The sequence below is a fragment of the Crotalus tigris genome, unplaced genomic scaffold (assembly GCF_016545835.1).
Source record: "Crotalus tigris isolate CLP2741 ecotype Arizona unplaced genomic scaffold, ASM1654583v1 scf7180000020968.1038771, whole genome shotgun sequence".
Taxonomy (NCBI): domain Eukaryota; kingdom Metazoa; phylum Chordata; class Lepidosauria; order Squamata; family Viperidae; genus Crotalus; species Crotalus tigris.
Window position 1 is genome coordinate 820,284 of NW_024098284.1, and position 24,770 is coordinate 845,053.

The following is a 24,770-nucleotide window of genomic DNA, read 5'->3' on the forward strand; positions in this document are numbered from 1 at the left end:
TTTTCTCACCTTGAAGGGCTTGGCCAAGGTTCTCCTGAGCCAAGGTGGGAGTCTTCTGCTGCCCTCGGCTCCCGTCCCCTGCTCGACTCTTTCGCCCTGCCTCCCACCCACTCACCAAGGACCCTCCGGTGTTTTCAGGGAACAGCAAGACTGCGAGATCGCCCAGGAAATCCAGGTCAAGCTGGTCATCGAAGCGGAGCAGCAGCGTCGTCAGGAAGAGGGCGACGAGGTAAGCCCCCCCCCCTTCGGCGTGGAGACGAGGGCCGTTCCTCTCCCCGAGGAGGCAGAAACGGCTCCCCAGCTTCTGCCACCCAAGTAGACCTGCCTGCAAAGGTGCACAGGTGGCCCTCGACTTACAAGCATTCATTTGGTGGCCGTTCGAAGTTGCAACAGGACTGGAAAAAGGAACTTATGACCTGAGCAGGGGGTTGGACTAGATGACCTCCAAGATCCCTTCCAACTATTATTATTATTATGGATCATCGCACAGTCAGCCAGATGTTCAGACTGGATTTGGCATTTTGTCTACCTCTCGAGTCCTTACCCAGGACCTGGGATAGGCAGATGTGGATGTTTGATGGTATTACAGATATCGTCGCAGGATGGAAGCAGTTCCTAGTAAGGCCGCCTTTTGCAATTGACTAATAGCGAATTTGTCAATGCCGATGATGGTGTTCAAGTGGTGCTCCAGTTGTTTTGGGATTGCACCCAAGGAGCCTATGACTATTGGTACTACCCTTGCTTGCTTTTGCTACAGTCTTTCTATTTCTATTTGTAGGTCTTTGTATTTTGTTATCTTCTCCAGTTTTTTCTCGTCTCTTCTGCTGCTGCTGCTGCTGATGATGATGATTATTATTATTATTATTATCATCATCATTATCATCATCATCATTATTGTTTTTCACACAACCGTTGCAGCGTCCCCATCAAAATTCAGACGTTCGGCGGCAACCGACTCATATTTATGACGGTCGCAGTGCCCCTGGAGGGGTCATGTGGTTGATCCCCTTTTGCGACTTCCTGAACAAGCCAGGCCAGATTCACTTAACAAGCGTGTCACTTGCTGAAGAACTGCAGGGATTAAATTTATCCGCTCTGGCAAGAAAGCTCGTAAAAGGGGGCCGCACTCACTTAATTGAACTTAGCCACGGAAATTTTGTGGTCGTACGTTGAGTGCTACCTGTGCAGAGAAGACCTCCAGGTGGGGAGGGGGGAAAATCTAAGAGAGGCCTAGAGGGGCTTGTAGGGTCCTCTTGGAGGACGTATAAACAGGACAACAATCAGAGGGGTCCTTAGAGGTCTTCTAGTCCAACCCCAGGAAGAAAAATACCGAGATACAACTGGGTTTCAGCCAAACCTGGATGGAGACCCCTTCACACGTGTTCTTCGTTTCAGGACATTGCTCGGATTCTGCAGCAGAAGGAACTGCAGGAGGAGAAGAGGCGGAAGAAGCTGCCTCCGGACCCCCTGCGGCTGGGCGCGTCCGAAGAAGTCTACCCCCCAGAGAACAGAGGTGAGCGGAGGGGCTGCCCCTTTGCCCCCCCCGACCCCCCCGGGTTGCTTTTTCTGCCTTAATCTCTGCAAGGGGAATAATTTGGGTGTCGTGATTAAGACGGTGAGTCCTTGGGCCAGCCAGTCCTCCCCTCTCGGCCCCAGGAAGAAGGCAAGGGCTTCTGGAAATGGGGTCAGGAAACAGGGCTTGGCGCCAGGAGTCAAGACAGACTCAAAAGCAGCCACACAAAGACCCGCAAATACACACACACACACACACACATACAGACACACACACATATACACACAAACAGATATATACACATACATCCCTCAGACCTTGGCAAGTGCCCAGAGGTCCTTCAGGCTGCAATCCCGGAGGCCAAAGGAGATTCAGAATTACAAAATAACTACATAGAAGGGACCTTGGAGGTCTTCTAGTCCAGCCATCTTCCCAAGATCATAGAATCCTAGGGTTGGAAGGGACCTTGGAGGTCTTCTAGTCCAGCCATCTTCCCAAGATCATAGAATCCTAGGGCTGGAAGGGACCTTGGAGGTCTTCTAGTCTATCCCCCTGCCGAAGATCATAGAATCCTAGGGCTGGAAGGGACTTTGGAAGTTTTCAAGTCTAACCCTTGACTTTTCCTTGCTGGCTTCTCTGTTCAGTTTGGGAGAAGTTAGTGGGCTGCTGGCTGGGGAATTCTGGGAGTTGAAGTCCACAAGCCTTAAAGGGGCCAGATTTGCCTTAGACCCTGCCTGTTGGCCAAGAAGGATGCCGGACTCCGCTTGGGAACGAATAAACGCCACCAATGCCAGCTGGGCAGAGCCAGGTGCCAGGTGGGCTGGGCTTCCAGCCAATCTCCAATGAAAGCCCCCCCCCCCCGCTTGATGAGCATCGCTGCTGCAGAATGGAAATCGTCTCCTGGATTGTGATTGAGGGGCTGGCTCTCCTCTTCTTCCTCCTCCTCTTCCTCCTCCTTCTTGAAGGGCTGATGTGATCAGAGGAACTTCCAGAGCTGGGATTTAATGAACGGGATGCTGCTTGGTGTGGTTTCTTCAGCCTGCAGGCCTCTTCCTTGTCACTGTGCAACACGCTCTGCTTTTTGTCACTTAGGACACTGAAACCGTCATTACATGCCAGGGGCTCCTCCTCCTCCTCCCTTCCTCCTCCTTCTCCCCCTCCCTTTCTCCTCCCCCTCTTCCCTCTTCCTCTTCCCCCCCTCTTCCTCCCTTCCTCCTCCCTCTCCTCCTCTTCCTCCCTTCTTCCTCCCTCCTCCCCCTCCTCCCCTCTTCCTCCCTCCTCCCCCTCCTCCCCTCTTCCTCCTTCTTCCTCCCCATCCTCCTCCCCCTCCTCTTCCTCCTCCCCCTCCTCTCCTCTTCCTTCCTCCCTTTCTCCTCCTTCCTCCTCCCCTCCTCCACTTCCTCCTCCCCTCTTCCTCCTTTTCCTCCCCTCCTCCCTTTCTCCTCCTCCTCCCCTTCCTCCCCTCCTCCCTCGCTTCCTCTCCTCCCTCCTCCACTTCCTCCTCCTCTCTTCCTCCTCCTCTTCCTCCTCCCCCTCCCCTCCTCTTCCTCCCCTCTTCCTCCTCTTTCTCCTCCTCCTCCCCCTCCTCCTATCTTATCCTGTCCTATCCTATTTATTCCTCTTCTCTCCTCTCAGAAAGGGTGCCAGAGGAGGGACCAAATGAAATCCAAAGGGCAAAAAAAATTAAAACATTTCAAACATTATTTTAAATCATTAAATTGAATTGTTGCCTTGTCCTGTGGTGAGTTGCCCACGGTGGGTTGTCTCATGCCAGGTAAGGAGGGGACACCGCTTACGTGGAAATGGAGAGGGCTCCTGGCTTGGAGTCTCCACTGACGGGAAGAGCTTCAGAGGCCGAAGCCAGTGGAGAAGGGAGGGGGGATCTGAGGGGTCCTGCAGGAGCTTTGCTTACTCGCATGCCTTCCCTGACCCTCCAAGCTTGCTCCCCCCCCTCCCCCCCTGCTGTGTAGCCCTACACCTGCCGTTAACCCCGGTCACTAACTCTCCTCCCTTGTCTGTCTTGCCCCTTCGTCGTTGCCCAGACCCCTTGTCCGGCAATCCCCGCGAACCGGGGCCCAAACTCCCTAGACCGGGCAGCACGGAGAGGCAGCCCCCCCAAAGGAGGGAGCCTCGGGGGGGGCCTCCTCTGCTTTCAGAGGGTCTCGACCTGGAGACTTGGGAGAGCTCCCCAGAAACGAGAAAGGCCAAGGACGGCCGGAGCAAGGACCGAGAGAAACGGGAGAGGAAGAAGGACGGGCACGGGAGACCCCCTCATCACGAGGATCCTGCAGATGTGGGAGTGGAGGAGGAGGAAGAGGAAGACAGAGCCCGCAGTCGCCCCAACTGGAGCCAGGACAAAACTCGGGGGCCACGTCTGCTGCTGTGGGATGCCGAACCGCCCCGGGCCGGTCGAGGCGGCAGGGATCCAAGGAGGCCTCCGAGCCACGAGAGAGCCCCCCGGACGCCGCCTCCTCCGACGGAGCGGGAAGAGGAATGGAGGAGCGGGCACCGCAGCTGTGGGCCCCGAGGGCAGGGGGAGCGGGGGCCGACCCCCAACGGGAGAGAGAGGCAGGCGGAGAGACGGTACGGCCAAAGCCGGTCCCCCAATCCGGACCGTCGTGGGCTGCCACCCCAGGAGGACCGCAGCTCCCCGTGGCCCCCTGCCCACCATCACGCCAGGCACCAGGACCCGGAGGCTGCCCCCCGGCACCAGCCCAGGAGGGAGGACGGAGAAAGGGAGCCGCGGGGGGCTCGGGCCTCCCCCACCTCCCACCGCAGGGAGGGCAGGGACGGGGAAGGCAGGCGACCCCGGAATGCAGGTAACGGGACCGCGGCCCACGGGGGTCTTTGGGCTTGATTCTGGGTCTCCCACATTTCGCCTTTCCCCACTGGGCCGAGAGGGTGCCAGCTGCCAGTCGAGGACTCCTAAACCCTCCAGGAAGAGAGGAATGTGCTAAAACTGCCAGTCAGGAGGAAGGCGGGGTTGAGGGGTTTTTTTTCCTTATAGAATCGCAGCCTCTGAATTTGCTGTAGCCGCAGAACTGCTTCTGCTCCAGGTGAGACAGAGGCTCCCGGGGTTTCCACCACAAGGAACGTCGGTCTGAGCCTGGAAGCCGAGGCGGTCCCTCCGTGGCCCATAAGCAGGTCCTGGTGCAGCTTTGAGCTTATTGTGCGGTCCTGGATGCTCTCTGAGCTGGCTGGTTTCCTGGCAGACGTTTCATCACCCAACTAGGGAATGTCATCAGTGTTAGAAGGGAGTGGGGTTTGCAGGGAGGAGGAGGAAAAAGAAGAAGAAGAAGAGGACTGGGGGTTCCTTCGTGCCCTCTGACTTGGGTGGTCTTCTTGCAGACATTGCATCACCCAACTAGGGAACATCATCAGTGGAGTTGAGGAGGAGGAGGAGGAAGAAGACTGAGGGGTCCTTTGGGGCTCTGTGAGCTGGGTGGTTTTCTTGCAGATGTTTCATGACCCAACTAGGGAACATCATCAGTGCTAGAAGGGAGAGGGGTGTGCAGAAAGGAGGAGGAGGAGGAGGAGAAGAGAAAGAAAAAGAAAGAAAAGGAAAAGAGAGAGAAAGAAAGAAAGAAAGAAAGAAAGAAAGAAAGAAAGAAAGAAAGAAAGAAAGAAAGATAAAGGACTGGGGGGGGGTCCTTGGTGCTCTGTGAGCTGGGTGGTTTTCTTGCAGATGTTTCATGACCCAACTAGGGAACATCATCAGTGCTAGAAGGGAGAGGGGTGTGCAGAAAGGAGGAGGAGAAGAGAAAGAAAGAAAAAGAAAGAAAAGGAAAGAGAGAGAGAGAGAAAGAAAGAGAAAGAAAGAAAGAGAAAGAAAGGATTATGGGATCCTTGGTGCTCTCTGAGCTGGGTGGTTTTCTTGCAGACGTTTCACGACCCAACTAGGTAACATCATCAGGACCAGAAGAGAGAGGGGTTTGCAGGGAGGAGCAAGAGGAAAAGGAGATAAAGAAAGAAAGAAAGGAAGGAAGGAGAGGAGAAGAACTGTGGGGTTCTTGGTGCTCTCTGAGCTGGGTGGTTTTCTTGCAGACATTGCATGACCCAACTAGGGAACATCATCAGTGGAGTTTAGGAGGAGGAGGAGGAGGAGGAGGACTGTAAGGTCCTTGGCACACTCTGAGCTTGGTAGTTTTCTTACAGACATTGCATGACCCAGCTAGGGAATAACATCACTGTTAGAAGGCAGCGGGGTTTGTGGAGGGGAGGAGAAGAAGAAAGGAGGATTAGAGTCATTAACCATAACATTCTTCCTTGGGATTGTGACCGTTCCAGCTGTGTTTCACAAATAGGAAAACAACAGAGTTGGAAGGGACCCTGGAGATCTTCTAGTCCAACCCCCTGCTCAAGCAGGAGACCCTGTACCATTTCAGACAAACGGTTGTCCTCTTGGAGACAAGTCATTCAACTGATTAATTGTTCTCACTGTCCGGAAATTCCTGCTTAGTAGGTTCCGAGATGGTGGACCGTTGGCCATCAAGAGCGATAACAAAAAGTGCCGCTCTCTGTGCTCCCCGAAGCCGGACACCAGCGTGGGTGGCCGCCATCCCTTCTTCTGCCACAGCTCCATCAATGAATGATCTGATGGTTTAATGCAGCGTAATAACGATCTGGGGGGGGGGGTTTCTCCCAGGAAGGAGATCCCAGCAAATGGTCTTCATCCTGTCCCAAACCGGGCCGAAGTGCTGCTGGTGGCAGCCGGTTCTCTGCTTGGGGGTGGGAAAAAGCAACGCAGACTTTCTTCTTTCCCAGTCTGGGACTCCAGGCTCTGGCTGGTGGCAGATGAATCCCAGATGGGGGCCGGGCCCTCCCCTCTTTGTTCCCAGGAAATCTTTAAACAAGGAACACGGTGGTCGCATCTGGTGCGGTTCCCCGCTTTTGTTCTCCTTCCAATTCGGTGACGTTTTGCAAGGATGTGTCTGTCAGGTTTGCAATGCCCCCCCCCTCTTCCGTAGGCCTATAAATAGGCCCTCCCCGCCTCTTCCTCTGAGCAGGGCTCCGGCCTGGGTCCTCGCCAAGGGAGCTGGGCGTCATGGGGAAGTGGTCCCGCTCTGTGATGTCGGAGTTCTTCCCCAGAGAAGCTGCTAAGTGGAGGCAGCTGGGCTGCTCACATCTTCTGCTCAGCAGAGGCTATGGTGTGCTCAGCTGCTGCACAACAGGGGCGCCAGGGGTCTGGGGGGGAGAGCCTGCTTCCCCCGGAGATGGTCCGTCCAGGGGTCTTCTCTCTGCTGCTCGCTGGCCAGGATAGAGCTGGTGCACAAGAGAAGGGCAGAGGATTCTCTGCCGGGGTCCTGCTAAAAGACCCGCTTTGTTCCCTGGACAGAAGAGAAGAAGGGGGTCCTGGGGGCTCTCTGAGCTGGGTGGTTTTCTTGGAGACGTTTCATGACCCAACTAGGGAACATCATCAGGGCTAGAAGGGAGGAGGAGGGGGGCTGTGGGGGTCCTGGGTGCTCTCTGAGCTGGGTGGTTTTCTTGGAGACGTTTCATGACCCAACTAGGGAACATCATCAGGGCTAGAAGGATGGAAGAGAGGGAAGGGAAGGAAAGGAAGGAAGGAAAGGAAGACTAGAATGAGGGGGGGAAGGAAAGGAAGATTAGAGGGAGGGAGGGAAGGAAGGAAGAAAGGAAAGGAAGATTAGAGGGAGGGAGGGAAGGAAAGGAAGAAAGGGAAGGTACGAAGGAAGGAAGGAAGGAAAGGAAGATTAGAATGAGGGAGAGAAGGGAAGGAAGGAAGGAAAGAAAGGAAGATTAGAGGGAGGGGAGGAAGGAAGGCAGGCAGGCAATGGTGGGGTCCTTGGTGCTCTCTGAGCTCAGTTAGGTTTAATGTTGTTCTGTCTGGCTGGACTCTCATTCACATCCCCCCCCCTCCCAGAGCATCATCTAACTCTAAAAGCAAAAGGTAAAAAAAATGGCTACATTTCCATCTGTTATCAAAGCAAAAACACCCGACGTTAGCAGCGTTGACACTTTGTTGGACACGAGGCCTTTCCCTTCCTGTCTTGCAGGGGCAAAACCTCGGGGGTCCAAAGAAGACCCCTTCGCCAGACCCCGATCAGAGGCTTCCCGTGACCCCGAGGCCTACGATGCCGAGATTGCCTGGAAGTTGCAAGAGGAGGAACTGCGGGTGAGCCGGGCCAAACTCTGGCCTTATGGAGCTGCGGGGGTGGGGGGAGACCCCTGAGACCCCCACCCCATCCACTTTCCCCATTTTCAGCTGCTTTGGTGCCCTGCTTTGGTGTTGATCCATGGCAGGAAGCAAAACAGCATCCCGGTGATGGGGAGGGGTCTCCTCTGGGAGTTGAAGGGGGTGAGGGGTACAGGGCCTGATCGAAAGAGTGGGAAAAGGGGTTGTGTGTGTCCCCCAAACAGAATTTTCCAAACGTTGGAGACCAAGGGGTCTGTTTTGTTTTTAAAACATGTAATTGTATTCTATTCAAGGAGAAATTCAAATAACAAATGTCCCCCCAAAAATCAAACACATAAAAGATAATCAAGCAAAGAAAAAAAAATAAAACAAAAAAGTGCATTAAAAAACACAAACACACGTATTGTCCCCCTTAGTTAAATACTGATGAATATATTACAACAATATTAGCTTGGAAACAGGCCCCAAACAGGTTTTTTAAACTTCTAACTCTGCAAATTATTCACCTGTCCCCTGTCTACTATATGGATAACAAAATACTTAACAGGTAAAGCATAAAAAAAACAAAGAAACAGAAAAACAAAGATTAAATTTCAAAAGTGTGTTAGCAAACTATTACTGGGTACAACTCAGAAAATTTACTGCAGCTTCTTAGCTATCCTAAATCAAGTGCAGGGCCTAAACTTGGCTTCGTAGATCAGTAGGGTGGGAAAGGGATGTGTGTGTGTGTGTGTGTGTGTGTGTGTGGTCGGTCCCAAAGCAGAATTTTCCAGATGTTGGGGTTTTCCTTGTGGAGCCACAGTGGATGGGAGGGAGCCAGAAGCAGAAGGGAGGGTCTTTGAAGCATCCCATTTGGGGAGGTGGGGAGAAAGGGGTGGGGGACACCTCCGAGGTCTGCAGGAAACAGTTCCCCAATCTTCTCTTTTTAAAGTTTCTCTTTTTTTTCTTGTTTTTTAGGCCAGTCAGGTGGACAGGAGGGCTGCACAAGTTGCTCAAGATGAGGTAGGTGCCCACAAGGACAGGTGAACGACAGAATAACAGCGTTGCAAGGAAACTTGACCCTTTTATGACTGGTGGACTTCAACTCCCAGAATTCCTTAGCCAGAATGGGAGAACTATGGCCCATTCATGACTGGTGGACTTCAACTCCCAGAATTCCTGAGCCAACCATGCTGAGGGGAAAGGGAGAGGCTTCCAAGCTGAGCCATGCTGGCTGAGGAATTCTGGGAGAAGTCCACGAGTCATGAGGGGGCCATAGTTCCCCCATGCTGGCTGAGGAATTCTGGGAATTGAAGTCCGCAAGTCATGAGGGGGCCATAGTTCCCCCACACTGGCTGAGGAGTTCTGGGAGTTGAAGTCCATGAGTCATGAGGGGGCCATAGTTCCCCCATGCTGGCTGAGGAATTCTGGGAGTTGAAGTCCACGAGTCATGACGGGGCCATAGTTCCCCCATGCTGGCTGAGGATTCTGGGAGTTGAGTCCACGAGTCATGAGGGGGCCATAGTTCCCCATGCTGGCTGAGGAATTCTGGGAGTTGAAGTCCACGAGTCATGAGGGGGCCATAGTTCCCCCATGCTGGCTGAGGAATTCTGGGAGTTGAAGTCCACGAGTGAGGGGCCATAGTTCCCCCATCTGGCTGAGGAATTCTGGGAGTTGAAGTCCACGAGTCATGAGGGGGCCATAGTTCCCCCATGCTGGCTGAGGAATTCTGGGAGTTGAAGTCCACGAATCATGAGGGGGCCATAGTTCCCCCATGCTGGCTGAGGAATTCTGGGAGTTGAAGTCCACGAGTCATAAAAGGATCAAGTTTGAAGACCCCATGCCCACCACATATGATAATAAGTACCTGGTTCATACCATTTCTAACCCCCAAACATCCCTCCGCAAAATACAGAATAGGAGCTGGGAGGGACCTTGGAGGTCTAGTCCAGCCCCCTGCTCAAGCAGGACCCCCTATATAGCATCCCAATCAAATGGCTGTCCAGCTTCTTAAAATCTCCAGTAATGGAGCATCCCACAACTGGTGGAGGCAAGTTGTTCCACTGGTTCATTGTCCTCCCTGTCAGGAAATTTCCTGACGGGGAGAACAATCAACCAGTGGAACGGCTGGCCACTAGAAGTTGTGGATGCTCCATCACTGGTTGGAGGTTGGGCAGCCATTTGTGTGAGATGGTATAGCTCCTCCTGCCTGAGCAGGGGGTTGGACTAGAAGACCTCCAAGGTCCCTTCCAGCTCCTCTTCTGATTGCATAGCTTGCCTTCAGACGTTGCGGCTGTTCAATCACTGGAGGTTTTCAAGAAGAGACTGGACAGCCACTTGTCTAGAATGGCACGGGGGTCTCCTGCCTGAGCAGGGGGCTGGACTAGAAGACCTCCACGGTCCCTCCCAGCTGTTCTGTTATTCCGTGGTTCTGAAACTGAGTAAATCTTAAGCAGAGGTGTGAGCCAAAAAAAAAAAGGGGGGGATAATTTGCTGGATGGCCTCTTTCCCGCAGGAAATAGCCCGGCTGCTGATGGCAGAGGAGAAGAAAGCATACAAAAAAGCGAAGGAACGGGAAAAGAAGAGGCAGGATCCCGAGTGGAAGGTGGGCCAGGGTTCAGTTTGGGAAGACGTTGGCGTCTTCTGGAAAGGAAAAGGGGGGGGGAGGACGTGCTGATCCCCTGCACGAGAATTCTGTTTTTCAGTAGAAGAAAATCTTTGTAGCTCAGCATTGAAGTTTGGGCTCCTGGGTGCTCTGTGAGCTGGGGCTGTTTTGCAGATGTTTCATGACTCAATTAGGGAACAGCATCAGTGCCAGGAGGGATGGAGGTTTGCAGGGAGGAGGAGGGGAGGGGGAAGAGGAGGAGGAGGAGAACTGTGGGATCCTTGGTGCTCTCTGAGCTGGGTGGTTTTCTTGCAGATGTTTCATGACCTAACTAGGGAACATCATCAGTGCTAGAAGGGAGAGGGGTGTGCAGAAAGGAGGAAGAGAAGAGGAAGAAAGAAAGAAAGAAAGAAAGAAAGAAAGAAAGAAAGAAAGAAAGAAAGAAAAAGAAAGAAAAGGAGAGAGAGAAAGAAAGAAAAAAAGAAAGAAGAAAGAAGGAAAGGAAGGAAGGAAAAGAAAGAAAGAAAGAAAGAAAGAAAGAGAAAGAAAGAAAGAAAGGACTGTGGGATCCTTGGTGCTCTCTGAGCTGGGTGGTTTTCTTGCAGATGTTTCATGACCCAACTAGGGAACATCATCAGTGCTAGAAGGGAGAGGGGTGTGCAGAAAGGAGGAGGAGAAAAGAAAGAAAGGAAGGAAGGAAGGAAGGAAGGAAGGAAAGAAAGAAAGAAAGAAAGAAAGAAAGAAAGAAAGAAAGAAAGAGAAAGGACCGTGGGATCCTGGGTGCTCTCTGAGCTGGGTGGTTTTCTTGCAGACTTTTCATGACCCAACTAGGGAACATCATCAGTGCTAGAAGGGAGGGGGGGCTTGTGGAGTAGAGGAGGAGGAGGAAGAAGAGGACTGGGGGGTCCTTGGTGCTCCCTGAGCTGGGGGTGTTTTGCAGATGTTTCATAACCCAACTAGGTAACATAATCAGTGCCAGAAGGGAGTCTAATTTGCTCTCTTTTTGAATTATGAATTCATACACAACTATGAATTATGCTTTCATAGACCATCTATTTCCAATTCCCATTATGTTTGGAAGGCATGCTGAAATTTCAAATTATTCGGGACGGGAGCAGGTTGAGGAAGGCTGAGTTTGAGATTTTCTGTGGTTGTATCCTGACCTTTTCTTTTATAATCCTTTTTTAAAATGATGATTAAATCAGTAGATTTGGGTCCAGTTCCTCATTGCTGATAACAACTGGGAGGCCCTAAAATTTCACTCAGGTTAATCATGCCAGCCTCGTCCCACCTCTTATCCCAAATTAAAACTGGCTTCAGGCAATTTTATTTATTAAATGTATAGGTCCTTCCCCCCTCCCATCTCACACTCACTAGACCAGGGGTAGGCAACCTTGCCTCTTTTATGACTCATGGACTTCAACTCCCAGAATTCCTGAGCCAGCCATGCTGAGGGGAAAGGGAGAGGTTTCCAAGCTGAGCCAGGCTGGCTCAGGAATTCTGGGAGATGAAGTCCACAAGTCATAAAGGGGCCATAGTTCCCCATGCTGGCTGAGGAATTCTGGGAGTTGAAGTCCACGCAACATGAAGGGGCTATAGTTCCTCCATGCTGGCTCAGGAATTCTGGGAGTTGGTCTATGTGTCATGAAGGGGCCATAGTTCCTCCATGCTGGCTCAGGAATTCTGGGAGATGAAGTCCGCAAGTCATAAAGGGGCCGTAGTTCCCCATATTGGCTGAGGAATTCTGGGAGTTGAAGTCCACACGTCTTGAAGGGACTATAGTTCCTCCATGCTGGCTCAGGAATTCTGGGAGTTGAAGTCCTCGAGTCATGAAGGGGCCAAGGTTGCCTATCCCTGCCTAGTCCATTGTTTCTCCACCTCAGCAACTTTTAAGACGTGTGGACTCCAACTCCCAGAATTCCTCAGCCAGCCATGCTGAGAGGAAAGGAAGAGGTTTCCAAGCTGAGCCATGCTGGCTCAGGAATTCTGGGAATTGAAGTCCACCAGTCATTAAAGAGGCAAGATTGCCCACCCCTGGCCTAGACCCTCAATTCTTAAATATATGGTGGATTGTTTTTTTTCCCATAACTGATGTCAGGGAATAGAGATGGAGAAGCCGAAAGAGAAATTGTCCATCTCTAATTCAGATTTATTGAAAAGCTTCCAAGTTCTCACCCTCTTCACTTCCAGTCACACCAATAAAGCAAGAATAGGTTTATTTCCCCTCCTGTCAACCTCCCAGTGCTTCCCATTGAAGCCCAGTTCCACCTGGGTCCACACCTTTACTCTGAAATTGTCCTTGCCTTAATTTACGGGCTGCGTTCCCTCTCTTGCGCACCGGTTGTGGCTTCACGGACACACAACCTGAAGGTTGATCCTCACTTAGCTTTTTCTTCTACGTCCAGCAGGAGCCCCCCGAGTGTTGTGCGGCCGGACAAGAGAAGGACATGACCCTCACCGAGGCAGGGCCGAGAAGCCCACACGGTAAAATGCTTTGGGGTCCGGGGCTCTGCGCATCGGGAGGGACATATGCATTTTGCGGAAGGATGTTTGGGGGTTAGAAATGATAAAGAACATAAACCAGATACTTATTATCGTATGTGGTGGGTATGTGTTAAAGCAGGGGTCTTCCAACTTGGCCCTTTTATGACTCGTGGACTTCAACTCCCAGAATTCCTCTGCCAGGCATGCTGGCTGAGGAATTCTGGGAGTTGAAGTCCTCAAGTCATGAAGGGGCCATACTTCCCCCATGCTGGCTCAGGAATTCTGGGAGTTGAAGTCTGCGAGTCATGAAGGGGCCATAGTTCCCCCATGCTGGCTGAGGCATTCTGGGAGTTGGTCTATCACTCATCAAGGGAGCCATAGTTCCTCCATGCTGGCTGAGGCATTCTGGGAGTTGAAGTCCGCAAGTCATGAAGGGGCCAAAGTTCTCCCATCCTGGCTGAGGAATTCTGGGAGTTGAAGTCCACGAGTCATAAAAGAGTCGAGGTTGCCTACCCCTGAAATAGGTAGTCCTCGAATTACGACCACAATTGAGCACAAAAAAATTATGTTGCTAAGTGAGACAATGGTTAAGTGAGCTTTGCCCCATTTTACGACCTTCCTTCCCACAGTCGCTAAGCGAACCGCTGCAGTTCTTAAGTTAGCAACACGGTTGTTAAGTGACTCCACCTTCTCCCCATTGACTTCGCTTGTCAGAAGGTCGCAAAAGGGGATCGCATGACCCCCCCCAGGACACTGCAACCGTCATAAATGTGAGTCAGTTGCCAAGCGGCCGAATTTAGATCACCTAAGGTGCTGCAAGGGTCCTAAGTGTGACAAACGGTCCTAGGTCGCTTTTTCAGGGCCCTTGCAACTTCAAACAGCCACTAAATCAGTGTTTCTCAACCTTGACCATTTTAAGGCATGTGGACTTCAACTCCCAGAATTCCACAGCCAGCAATGCTGGCTGTGGAATTCTGGGAGTTGAAGTCCACATGCCTTAAAATGGTCAAGGTTGAGATACACTGCCCTAAATGAACTGTTGTAAGTCGGGAACTACCTCAAAATCAACCACTTGTTGTTGACAACTCTGGTCCTGACCCCTTCTGCCTTCTCCCCGCCAGAGCCGGTCCACCGTCGACCAAAGACTTGGAGCCTCACTCTGGCCTTACGCATCAGCATAACGTGGCACATCCGATATCCAGACCGGAGTCAACTCATAAAGGTGAGATGCGGCCTCTTGTTTTATAGGACAGATTATAGAATAAGTTCAATCAAAATAAAGCTGGAAGGGACCTTGGAGGCCATCTAGTCCAGCCCCCTGCTCAGGCAGGAGACCCTGTACCATCTCAGACAAGTGGCTGTCCAGTCTCTTCTTTAAAACCTCCAGTGATGGAGCACCCACAACTTCTATTCATCATTCTATTCTGTTCATTCCATATTCTATTCTGTATTCTATTTATAATTCTATTCTATTTATAATTTTATTCTATTTATAATTCTATTCTATTTATAATTCTAGTCTAGTCCATTCCATTCTATTCTGTATTCTATTTATAATTCTATTCTGTGCATTCCATATTCTATTCTATTCTGTTCTGTTCTGTATTCTATTCTATTTATAGTTCTATTTATAATTCTAGTCTATTCTATTCTAGTCTAGTCTATTCCATTCCATTCCATATTCTATTCCATTCCATTCCATTCTATTCTATTCTATTCTATTCTATTCTATTCTATTTATAATTCTATTCTGTGCATTCCATATTCTATTCTGTTGTGTATTCTATTTATAATTCTATTCTATTCTGTTCATTCCATATTCTATTCTATTTATAATTGTATTCTATTCTGTTCATTCCATATTCTATTCTATTTATAATTCTATTCTGTTCATTCCATATTCTATTCTATTTATAATTCTATTCTATTCTGTTCATTCCATATTCTATTCCATTCCATTCCGTTCCATTCCTAGGCACAGATAGGAAGCGCAGCAAAATTACCAGCCTTAATCTGATTTTGCTCGGCTGATTTCATATTCCTTTTCTTTTCTTGTCTATCCACAGGTCACCACTACAAGCAGTAGGAGAAAGCCATCCTCGACTTTTCTCTCCATAGATACTGACTTTCCAGTGTAGCCGGCTTTATTGCATTTCTGCCAAGAGAGTTCCTGACGTCCCGCCGTTCTCCAAGGAGGTCACTTCATTCCCAGCAGGAAAACGTCTCTCTCTCTTTCTTTCTCTCTCTGCCAGGCTGGGCAGTTAAAGTCTAGCCTTTGGGCAATTCTGCACCCCACCTTCCCCTCCGAGAATCTCTTTCGAGCTTCCAAATCTGGCTTTGTGTCCATAGCACAGGAGTAGGAAGGTGATCAGGTGGACACCAGAGGAAGGCCCAGGGAAGGGTGGAATCAGACAGCCCGGAAGTTGGTGGTCTTCACGTCATGAAGACCCCATAGTAGAGATGTTCAGGTGGCTAAGATAGGGTCCTGTAGTCAGAATGAGTCAGTGTGTCTCTGGAGTGGACCAATCTCAAACGTCTGGAGATGTTTCTCCAAACATGTCCCTCACCTGGAATTCTGAGCGCTAGTGCTTCTCTTGAGAAAGGAAGACTTCCAGAAATGAAAGAGAGATGTCCATGTCCTGTTCTGGGAAGGAAAAATGGAAATTTTTTTCCCAGGAAACAACTGGGAAAATATTTTAGGAGAGACCCAATAGATTTTTTTTTAACATTTTAGGTTAGCTCTTTCTTTTGTTCCAAACGTTTCCTGAAGGACAGGAACGACATGAGATGAATTCTTGAGGTTTTATATATATATTTCCATTGATTCATAAATACAAAGGTCAGAAACATCACTTGGGATAAATAACGATTACTCAGGTCTGTTTTATTGTATATTTTATTTTAAGGTTTAGTTTTTAACAGCCAGAGAAGGAGCACAGAAGTTAGGCCCCATCTTCGAATGCTGCAAGTGAGGCCTTGACGGCCCTCAGCCAACTTCTTTCAACCCCCACGAGGTGCTTCACCTGGATCCCGACATTTTTGTTGTTCAATTTGTAATAGTCTTGTACAGGTCTTGCAAAATACAGGGTGTCGTGTAGGGACCAAGAGTGCTGGATTTACACAGCACAATGAAGCCACAAGAAAAGACAAGCAAGATTCAAAAAAAAAACAAAAAAAACAATCCAGTTTAGCAAATTGGGTCAATGTGGATTTTTTTTTGTGGTTAAAAGGGATGTGTGAAATTAGGCCAGGGGTCCTCAAACTTGGCCCTTTTATGACTTGTGGACTTCAACTCCCAGAATTCCATAGCCAGGCATGCTGGCTGAGGAATTCTGGGAGTTGAAGTCCACGAGTCATGAAGGGGCCATAGTTCCCCCATGCTGGCTGGGGAATTCTGGGAGTTGAAGTCTGCGAGTCATGAAGGGGCCATAATTCCCCCATGCTGGCTCAGGAATTCTGGGAGTTGAAGTCCACGAATCATGAGGGGACCATAGTTCCCCCATGCTGGCTCAGGAATTCTGGGAGTTGAAGTCCACAAATCATGAGGGGACCATAGTTCCCCCATGCTGGCTGAGGAATTCTGGGAGTTGAAGTCCATGAGTCATAACAGGGCCAGATTTGAAGACCCCAGATCTAGGCCATGGATGAGTATTGCCAGATCAGTCTGTCTCAGTCTTAACAACTTGAAGATGACTGGACTTCAACTCCCAGAATTCCCCAGCCAGCATTGTTGCCTTGGGAATTCTGGGAGTTGAAGTCCACCCATCTCCAAGTTGTTGAGATTGAGAATACTCTGGCCTCGATTGACTTAGAATAAATCTTAAGCTACAGTGTGGACCTCAAACTCCAGTACTTTTGAAATATTACAGCACAACGAACCTTTTTTTAAAAAAAAACAAGTCATTATATTTCAGAAACCAGGAGAGAGAACGCTCATAATTAATTGATCTTTCAGAATTTGAAATGCATTTTTTTTTTTAAAAAAAAGCTGTTTTTGGAAATTGTGAAGACTACCTGAATATCACCTTCAGATTGAAAGTGCCTTCAAACCCTTTTCTCCCTCTGGAGCCCACCAGCTCTATTGGACTGTGACCCACACCAATGTTGTGTTGTTTGCATTGTTGGGGGTAGGTGCCAGGCATGGTAACTGGTGCATTTTATCATCCCTCTCTTTGCTGCTGGGGGAAAAAAAAAAATTAAACTCTCCAGGCCAAATTGTTAAGAGCCCACCCCCCGCCTTGCCTAGATTTCACCCCACTCTTGAAATATTATGTTATTTCCCCCCCCCCACACACATTCAGTTTTAAAAGCCTCATCTTGTGACGCCGTCCGGAAGACGGCCAATGTATTTGCCTAGTTCTTGTTTTTTGGTTTGATGCGTCTGTCATATCCACTGGTTTCATTTTTGAATACGGTTTTATTTCGATAACAATCTGATTATCGGCCTCCGAGAGTCTTTTCATTGAATATTTTCATTGTCTGCCCTCCTTCAGCGTCCGCTTTATCCCGTCAAAAATATTTATGAAGGTTCAGCAGTTAGGGGTTTATGGGTTACACGGCGGAGGGACCGGTAGAGGTTGAGGAAGTGGAGAAGAAGTAAAAACTGCTAAATGTGTCCTGGTGGGCTGGGAAAAACCCGTCAAGAGAAGACCGGCCCACAGCAGTCAGGATTTTAAATTTAACAACTAGAGAAGGGAATATTTGTAGCTTCTTTAGTGGTGCTGTTTCCCATTGGCTCTTTGGCAGTTTCTTGATTGGGGTATCTATCAACCAGCCCAACAGGGAACAAAAAGAAGGGGGATGGACTAGATGACCTCCAGGTCCCTTCCATCATCATCATCATCATTATTATTATTATTACCCACACACCTCTCCACCAGCAATCTGCACCCAGATCAGCATAAAATTCAGGGGTCTTCAAACTTGGCCCTTTTGTGACTTGTGGACTTCAACTCCCAGAATTCCTCAGCCAGGCAGGCTGGCTGAGGAATTCTGGGAATTGAAGTCCGCAAGTCATAAAAGGGCCATAGTTCCCCCATGCTGGCTGAGGAATTCTGGGGGTTGAAGTCCACAAGTCATGAAGGGGCTATAGTTCCCCCATGCTGGCTGAGGAATTCTGGGAATTGAAGTCCACGAGTCATGAAGGGGCCATAGTTCCACTGTGCTGGATCAGGAATTCTGGGAGTTGAAGTCTGCGAGTCATGAAGGGGCCATAGTTCCCCCATGCTGGTTGAGGAATTGAATTTGAAGACCGCTGGCATAGATTAACTCCAAGGTTAACCTCAGACCAACAATCAAGTAAACAACACCCCAATCAAGAAACTGCCAAGGAAGCCGACATAAACAGGTCAACCAAAGCATCTCTTAAGACCAGCCCCACCAAATATTTGTAGAATATTTGGGACCTTCACCTTCATTCCTATCAATAAAGGGTTGAAATGGGGCGTCCTTTTGGCTTTCTGCTCCTGGTGGTTTTCTTGCAGACCTTTCATCACCCAACTAGGGAACATCATCAGCGCTTGCAGTGAATGGGATTTGTAGGGAGGAGGAAGAAGAGGGAGGAGGAGAAGGAAAATGGTGACAATGATTATAGGGTCCTTGGTGCTCTCTGGGCCTGGTGGCTTTCTTGAGACGTCTCATCACCCAACTAGATAACATCATCAGAGCTAGAAGGGTGTGGGGTTTGTGGGGGAAAGGAGAAGAGGAGGAGACTTGTGGGGTCCTTGGTCTTCTGAGCTGGGTGGTTTTCTTGCAGACGTTTCATCACCCAACTAGGGAACATCATCAGTGGTAGAAATGAATGGGATTTGCAGGGAGGAGGAGGAAGGACTGTGGCGTCCTGGTGGCCTCTGAAGTTGGTTTTCTTGCAGACGTTTCATGACCCAACTAGGGAACATCATCAGTGCTAGAAGGGAGAGGGGTTTGCACAGTGGTGGAAGGAGAAGAGGAGGAGGAGGAAGGACTGGGGGGGGGGTCCTTGGTGCTCTCTGAAGTTGGTCGTTTTCTTGCAGACATTTCATGACCCAACTAGGGAACCTCATCAGTGAATAAGCAGGGATTAACAACAAACAAACAGAAAACAATCAAGGATACCAAGGGGGGGGGGGGAACACCCTAACATTGGCAGGCCAGGCCACTGGACATAAACAGGAAGCGAGCCCCACTCAGTAGCACATTTTGCTTCTCATCCAAGAAGCTTCTTTGGTTGTAACGTAGAACCGAAGAAACTTCTTGGATGAGAAGCGAAATGTTTTCAAGGGAAAAAAAAAACAAAACAAGAAAAACTCCAGTTGCTTTTTTTGGAAAAGCATATTTCGGGCGGGAGATTTTGAAGATGGCTGGAAGAAATGTAGCGACAACAGAAGGGGGGAGGGAGAAACACACTCATTTTGGAGAAAATGGGCAAGAAACGCACTCGGATGTTTCTGCTTTCCAGGGACTCTGAAAAGTGGTTTTTTGAGCCAGGCCCAAGCTGGGCTTCCAGGCCAGGCAAGCGGTAAGAGATTTTCACTCGGCCTAAAAAACCTCTGGCTGCGTTGGCTTTTTTTTTAAGTAATCATTTCTGAAATTCAAAGTGCAATCAGGAATCGGAAACAGCTTCTTTCCAACAGGCCCTTTGACCACAAGAAAGAAGGAAGGAAGAGCCACTTGCTAAAACCTGATGGCTTTGAACCTGCGTGGACAGCTGGATTGATTGAAAGAGAGAGAGAGAGTGTGTGTGTGTGTTTGCGTAGGAGCACACAATTGCCCTCTTGCGACTCTCGCGGCCATCAGTTCTGTCCTCTCCACTTTTGCAATTTTCTGGTAGCATCTGCAGCTGCTTTCTGCTGGGCCATCCATGAATTTGTCACCCTAAATGTCCCCTTGGCAGAAGATGACTTGGTAGAGGGACCTGCCATGGGGTGGATCTTTGTGGGACCCACCTTGCCAAGGTGGAGAATGAAATGTTTCTTTTGACCCGAGTCCTCCAGCTCCTGATGGCTGGACTGTTATTGTCCATGAGGCTGAGGAATTCTGGGAGTTGAAGTCCACGAGACATGAGGGGGGCATAGTTCCCCCATGCTGGCTGAGGAATTCTGGGAGTTGAAGTCCACGAGACATGAGGGGGGGCATAGTTCCCCCATGCTGGCTGAGGAATTCTGGGAGTTGAAGTCCACGAGACATGAGGGGGGCATAGTTCCCCCATGCTGGCTGAGGAATTCTGGGAGTTGAAGTCCACGAGACATGAGGGGGGCATAGTTCCCCCACACAGGCTGAGGAATTCTGGGAGTTGAAGTCCACGAGACATGAGGGGGGCATAGTTCCCCCACACAGGCTGAGGAATTCTGGGAGTTGAAGTCCACGAGTCATGAGGGGGGCATAGTTCCCCCACGCTGGCTGAGGAATTCTGGGAGTTGAAGTCCAGGAGTCATGAAGGGGCCATAGTTCCCCCATGCTGGCTCAGGAATTAAAGGAGTTGAAGTCCACGAGACATGAGGGGGGCATAGTTCCCCCACACAGGCTGAGGAATTCTGGGAGTTGAAGTCCACGAGTCATGAGGGGGGCATAGTTCCCCCACGCTGGCTGAGGAATTCTGGGAGTTGAAGTCCAGGAGTCATGAAGGGGCCATAGTTCCCCCATGCTGGCTCAGGAATTAAAGGAGTTGAAGTCCACGAGTCATGAAGGGGGCCATAGTTCACTTAGCTGAGGCAAGACCATTTTGCTGAAGCTACATACTGATCCTGTTCCTTGAAGGAATTCAGTTCCTATGTCCATATAATACATTAAATCATAATAAGTAGGCTGAATTCACACAACCAATTAAGTCTTTCCCCCCAAAGAAGGCACGCATAACGTTGTTTGAATGCAGCTGCTCCTTCTCAATTGACTTAAGTTCTGTGAACACACCTCACATGGGCCCAGTGTGCTTGACGTCTTCACAGATGATCTAGATGAGGGAAACGCATCAAATTTGCAGAAGAGACCAAGCTGGCAGGAATAGCCAACCCTCCAGAACTTACAGGCTTCAGATACAGAAGGATCTGGGCAGACTTGAACTTTGGGCGCTATCTAACAAAATGAAATTCAACGGTGAAAAAAGTAAGGTTCTACATTTAGTCAAGAAAAACCAAATGCACAGGTGTAGTAAACGGGATAGCAACTGTGAGAAGGATCTTGCAATCCTAGTGGACAATCACTTCAATAGGAGCCACCTGTATGCTGCAACTGCCAAAAAAGCCAACACAGTGCTGGGCTGCGTTCACAGAGGGAGAGAATCAAGATCATGCAAAGTGTTAATACCACTCTTCAATGCCTTGGTAAGGCCACACTTGGAATACTGCATCCAGTTTTGGTCACCACGATGTAAAAAAGATGTTGAGACTCTAGAAAGAGCACAGAGAAGAGCAACAAAGATGATTAGAATGTAGAATAGGGTATAGAAGGGAAGAGAATGCAGAATTAAATTAGAATAGAATAGAATAAGAAAAGAACAGAATAGAATAAGAATAGAATAGAATAAGAAAGGAATAGAGTAGAGTAGAATAGAATAGAATAAGAAAGGAATAGAGTAGAGTAGTGTATAGAGTAGAGTAGAATATGAATAGAGTAGAATAGAATAGAAAAGAAATAGAATAGAATAAGAAAGGAAAGGAATAGAATAGAATAGAATAGAAAAAATGTGGAATGGAATAGAAAATACAGAATAGGATAGGATAGAATTATGGAATAGAATAGAATCTGGAAGGGACCTTGGAGGTCTTCTAGTCCAGCCCCCTGCTCAAGCAGGAGAACCTATACCATCTCAGACAGAAGGCTAAAACATATAATTAAATGGTTGCAGAAACTGGGCATGTCTAGTCTAACTAAGAGAAGGATTGGGGGGGGGCATGATAACTGTCCTCCATTATTTGAGGGGCTGTCACAGAAAAGACGGGGTGGACTTGTTTGCCAAAGCACCTGAGGACAGGAGAAGAAGCCACAGGTGGAAGCTCATCAGAGGGAGACCCAACTTACAAAGAAGGAGAAATTAATTGACAGTGAGAACAATGAATCAACGGAGAAGCTTGCCTCCAAAAGTTGCCGGTGCTCCATCGCTGGAGGTTTTCAAGAATAGATTGGGCAATCATTTGTCTGGAAAGGAACAAGGGCTCCTGCCTTGAGCAAGGGGTTGACTATAGGACCTCCAAGGTCCCTTCCTGCTTTAGGATTCTATGTGGAGTTGCAAGGTATGACAAGAGCCACTTCATTTGAACAAGTCCAGACCTGTTTTTTTTTTTTTTTTTTTTAAAGAAGCATCCTGAGAACAGATAGGAGCGTGGCAGCCCCTGTGATCAGAACAGAAACAGGTACCCATTCCATATATATATGTTGTTGTTGTTAATTGCGAAGTCGTGTCCGACCCATCACGACCCCATGGACAACGTTCCTCCAGGTCTTCCTGTCCTCTACCATCTTCTGGAGTCCATTTAAGTTCACACCTTCTGCTTCAGTGACTCCATCCAACCACCTCATTCTCTGTCGTCCCCTTCTTCTATTGCCCTCAATCTTTCCCAGCATGAGGCTCTTCTCCAGTGAGTCCTTCCTTCTCATTAGGTGGCCAAAGCACTTGAGTTTCAACTTCAGGATCTGGCCTTCTAAAGAGCAGTCAGGGTTGATCTCTTCTAGGACTGACCGGTTTGATCGCCTTGCAGTCCAGGGGACTTGCAGGAGTCTTCTCCAGCACCAGAGTTCAAAGGCCTCCATTCTTTGGCACTCAGATATACATACATACATACATACATACATACATACATCTCCAATTAATAATTAACATTTTCACATGCTGGCAAAGGTTCAGTTCAGTGGACCCCAATAGGCTACCCGAAGTAGATTTAGCTGAACAGGTAAATGTGACTCAGCCAACTTGTCAAAAATCTTTCACATAATTTTGGCTTTTCCTTCCAGTATTTGACCTCAACAGCCACCCAGACAAGAGAGTTTTGTAAACAGAAAATCCTAAGTATCGGTAGCCAAAGTGACCTGGCAAAAGATGGGTCTTTTTATCGGCTGGCTAAGAACAAAACCAATTTCCAAATGGAAAAATATCTCTCCATGAGTTTGCTGCAATCTTAAAAGGTGGGAAGTGCTACGTTTATAGCTTAGACTCCTTGACCAAAAGGCCCGTCCGATCAAACAGATTGAGGGATCCTTTTGCAGTGTTTCTCAAGCTTGACAATTTTAAGGCATGTGGACTTCAACTCCCAGAATTCCACAGCCAGCAATGCTGGCTGTGGAATTCTGGGAGTTGAAGTCCACATGCCTTAAAATTGTCACTGCTTTAGAGGAGGTTGATCTGCTTGAATGTTGATTCTTTTTGTATTTAACACACGTATTTTATCACTGTGTTTTCCTTTGATCTGTTTTATCCTGAACTTAAATCCTGTACTTTAGTTTTGTTTTCTATTTTTGATATGGCCAATAAGGAGTTAATGGATGAAGCCGAAGTCTCCTGTCCACTTTTGGGAATAGATTACCGATATATTTTCCAGCTCCCTAAATATCTGAGAACAGGATCTATTTAATAGATAGCAAATGGCCGATACAAAGAAGGATGGGTGTGTAGAACACCCTTTCCCCAGCCTGAATTCCTGTTGGATTACAATTCCAATTGTCCCCAGCTAGCTGGGTCTATTCTCTTGAGCAGAGGGCTGGACTAGAAGACCTCCAAGGTCCCTTTCAGCCTAGGAGTCTAGGCACAACCAAGGGGAGTTGTGGTCCCTGTTTCCAACGGAGAAAAGCTTGTGAGATAATAATGTTGGAAGGGACCTTGGAGGTCATCTAGTCCAACCCCCTGCTCAGGCAGGAAACCCTATACCATCTCAGACCAATGGCTGTCCAGTCTCTTCTTAAAAACTTCCAGCCTTGGAGCATTCACCGCTTCTGGAGGCGAGGAGTTCCACGGGTTAATTGTTCTCACTGTCAGGAAGTTCTAGGTTGCTTCTCTCCTTGATGAGTTTCCACTTTGCTTGTCAGAAGGTCACAAAAGGGGATCACGTGATCCCGGACTCTGCAACCGTCACAAGTACATGCCAGTTGCCAAGTGTCTGAATTTTCATCATGTGACCACGGGAAGGCTGCAATGGTCGTAAGAGTGAAAAATGGTCATAAGTTCCCTTTTTCCAGTGAGGTTGCAACTTTCAACGGCCACTAAACGAACAGGCGTAAGTCAAGGCTTACTGGCAATTGCTCTTCCAGTCGGGGAAGTTTAAACCAACAAAAAGGAACGGGCTGCGTGTCTTGCAGTCATACGGAGCCGAACAGCCGCTGTGACAAACAGACAAGGTTTTGTTGCCTTCGCACAACCAGCTTAACCACGTTCCGAGTTTGCCTGGTGCGTTGAACCGACTCGGGCGACGGGACGGCTTCCCTGCGTCCTGAGCGGCAGAAAAATCTACGCTGAAGCCACACCTGGCGAAGCTTTGCAGGTTGCACCAATCGCACACCAGGCCTCCAAGTTGGCCTCCTTAATTGTGTTTTTGTAAATAGAGCGAAACTCTATAGTTTCGTTCACTGCCCCCCCCCCAATTCTCTCAGTCTTCCCAGGAGGGCTTCAATACTTGTCATTTTTAAAAATAGACAATCCCCCAGGAAGAGAATGTCACAGCCGCCAAAGTGTTTATTACAAGGTCCTCTTGATGATAGCACCGTCTTTTCACAAGTCATCAGGTGCATTCACACAACGCGTTTTCACTTGGTTCCCACGTCAGTCCTTTTCTGTGGGCTGGCATAATACGTTGGTTACCGATAGAAGAGAGTAAATTTGGAGTGCAGGGCTGAAAATGAGGAGTCCTTGGTGCTCTCTGAGCTGGGAGGTTTTCTTGCAGACGTTTCGTGACCCAACTAGGGAATGTCATCAGTGCTAAAAGGGAGGGGGGCTTGTGGAGAGGAGGAGGGAAGAAGGAGGAGGGGGAGGAGGACGAGGAGGAGGAGAGAAAGAAAGAAAGAAAGAAAGAAAGGAAGGAAGAGGAAGAGAGAGAAAGAAAGAGAAAGAAAGAAAGAAACAAAGAGAAACA

General features: G+C 48.9%; 1 protein-coding gene across 4 annotated transcripts in view; it reads left to right on the forward strand.

Moving 5' to 3' along the window:
* CCDC50 (coiled-coil domain containing 50) overlaps positions 1-15,984 on the forward strand; it is a 31,905-nt gene extending 15,921 nt beyond the window's left edge. Inside the window, exons 4-12 of one of the 4 annotated variants that reach the window (XM_039369095.1) lie at positions 139-229; positions 1,396-1,513; positions 3,556-4,332; positions 7,531-7,649; positions 8,628-8,672; positions 10,165-10,254; positions 12,663-12,738; positions 13,860-13,960; positions 14,805-15,984. In XM_039369095.1, the coding sequence (XP_039225029.1) occupies positions 139-229; positions 1,396-1,513; positions 3,556-4,332; positions 7,531-7,649; positions 8,628-8,672; positions 10,165-10,254; positions 12,663-12,738; positions 13,860-13,960; positions 14,805-14,876 (1,489 nt within the window). In that variant the 3' untranslated portion in view covers positions 14,877-15,984. Of the gene's footprint in view, positions 1-138; positions 230-1,395; positions 1,514-3,555; positions 4,333-7,530; positions 7,650-8,627; positions 8,673-10,164; positions 10,255-12,659; positions 12,739-13,859; positions 13,961-14,804 lie in introns of all 4 variants that reach the window. The other 3 variants (XM_039369094.1, XM_039369096.1, XM_039369097.1) reach the window with 3 other exon arrangements.
* Positions 15,985-24,770: the final 8,786 nt, after the last annotated feature.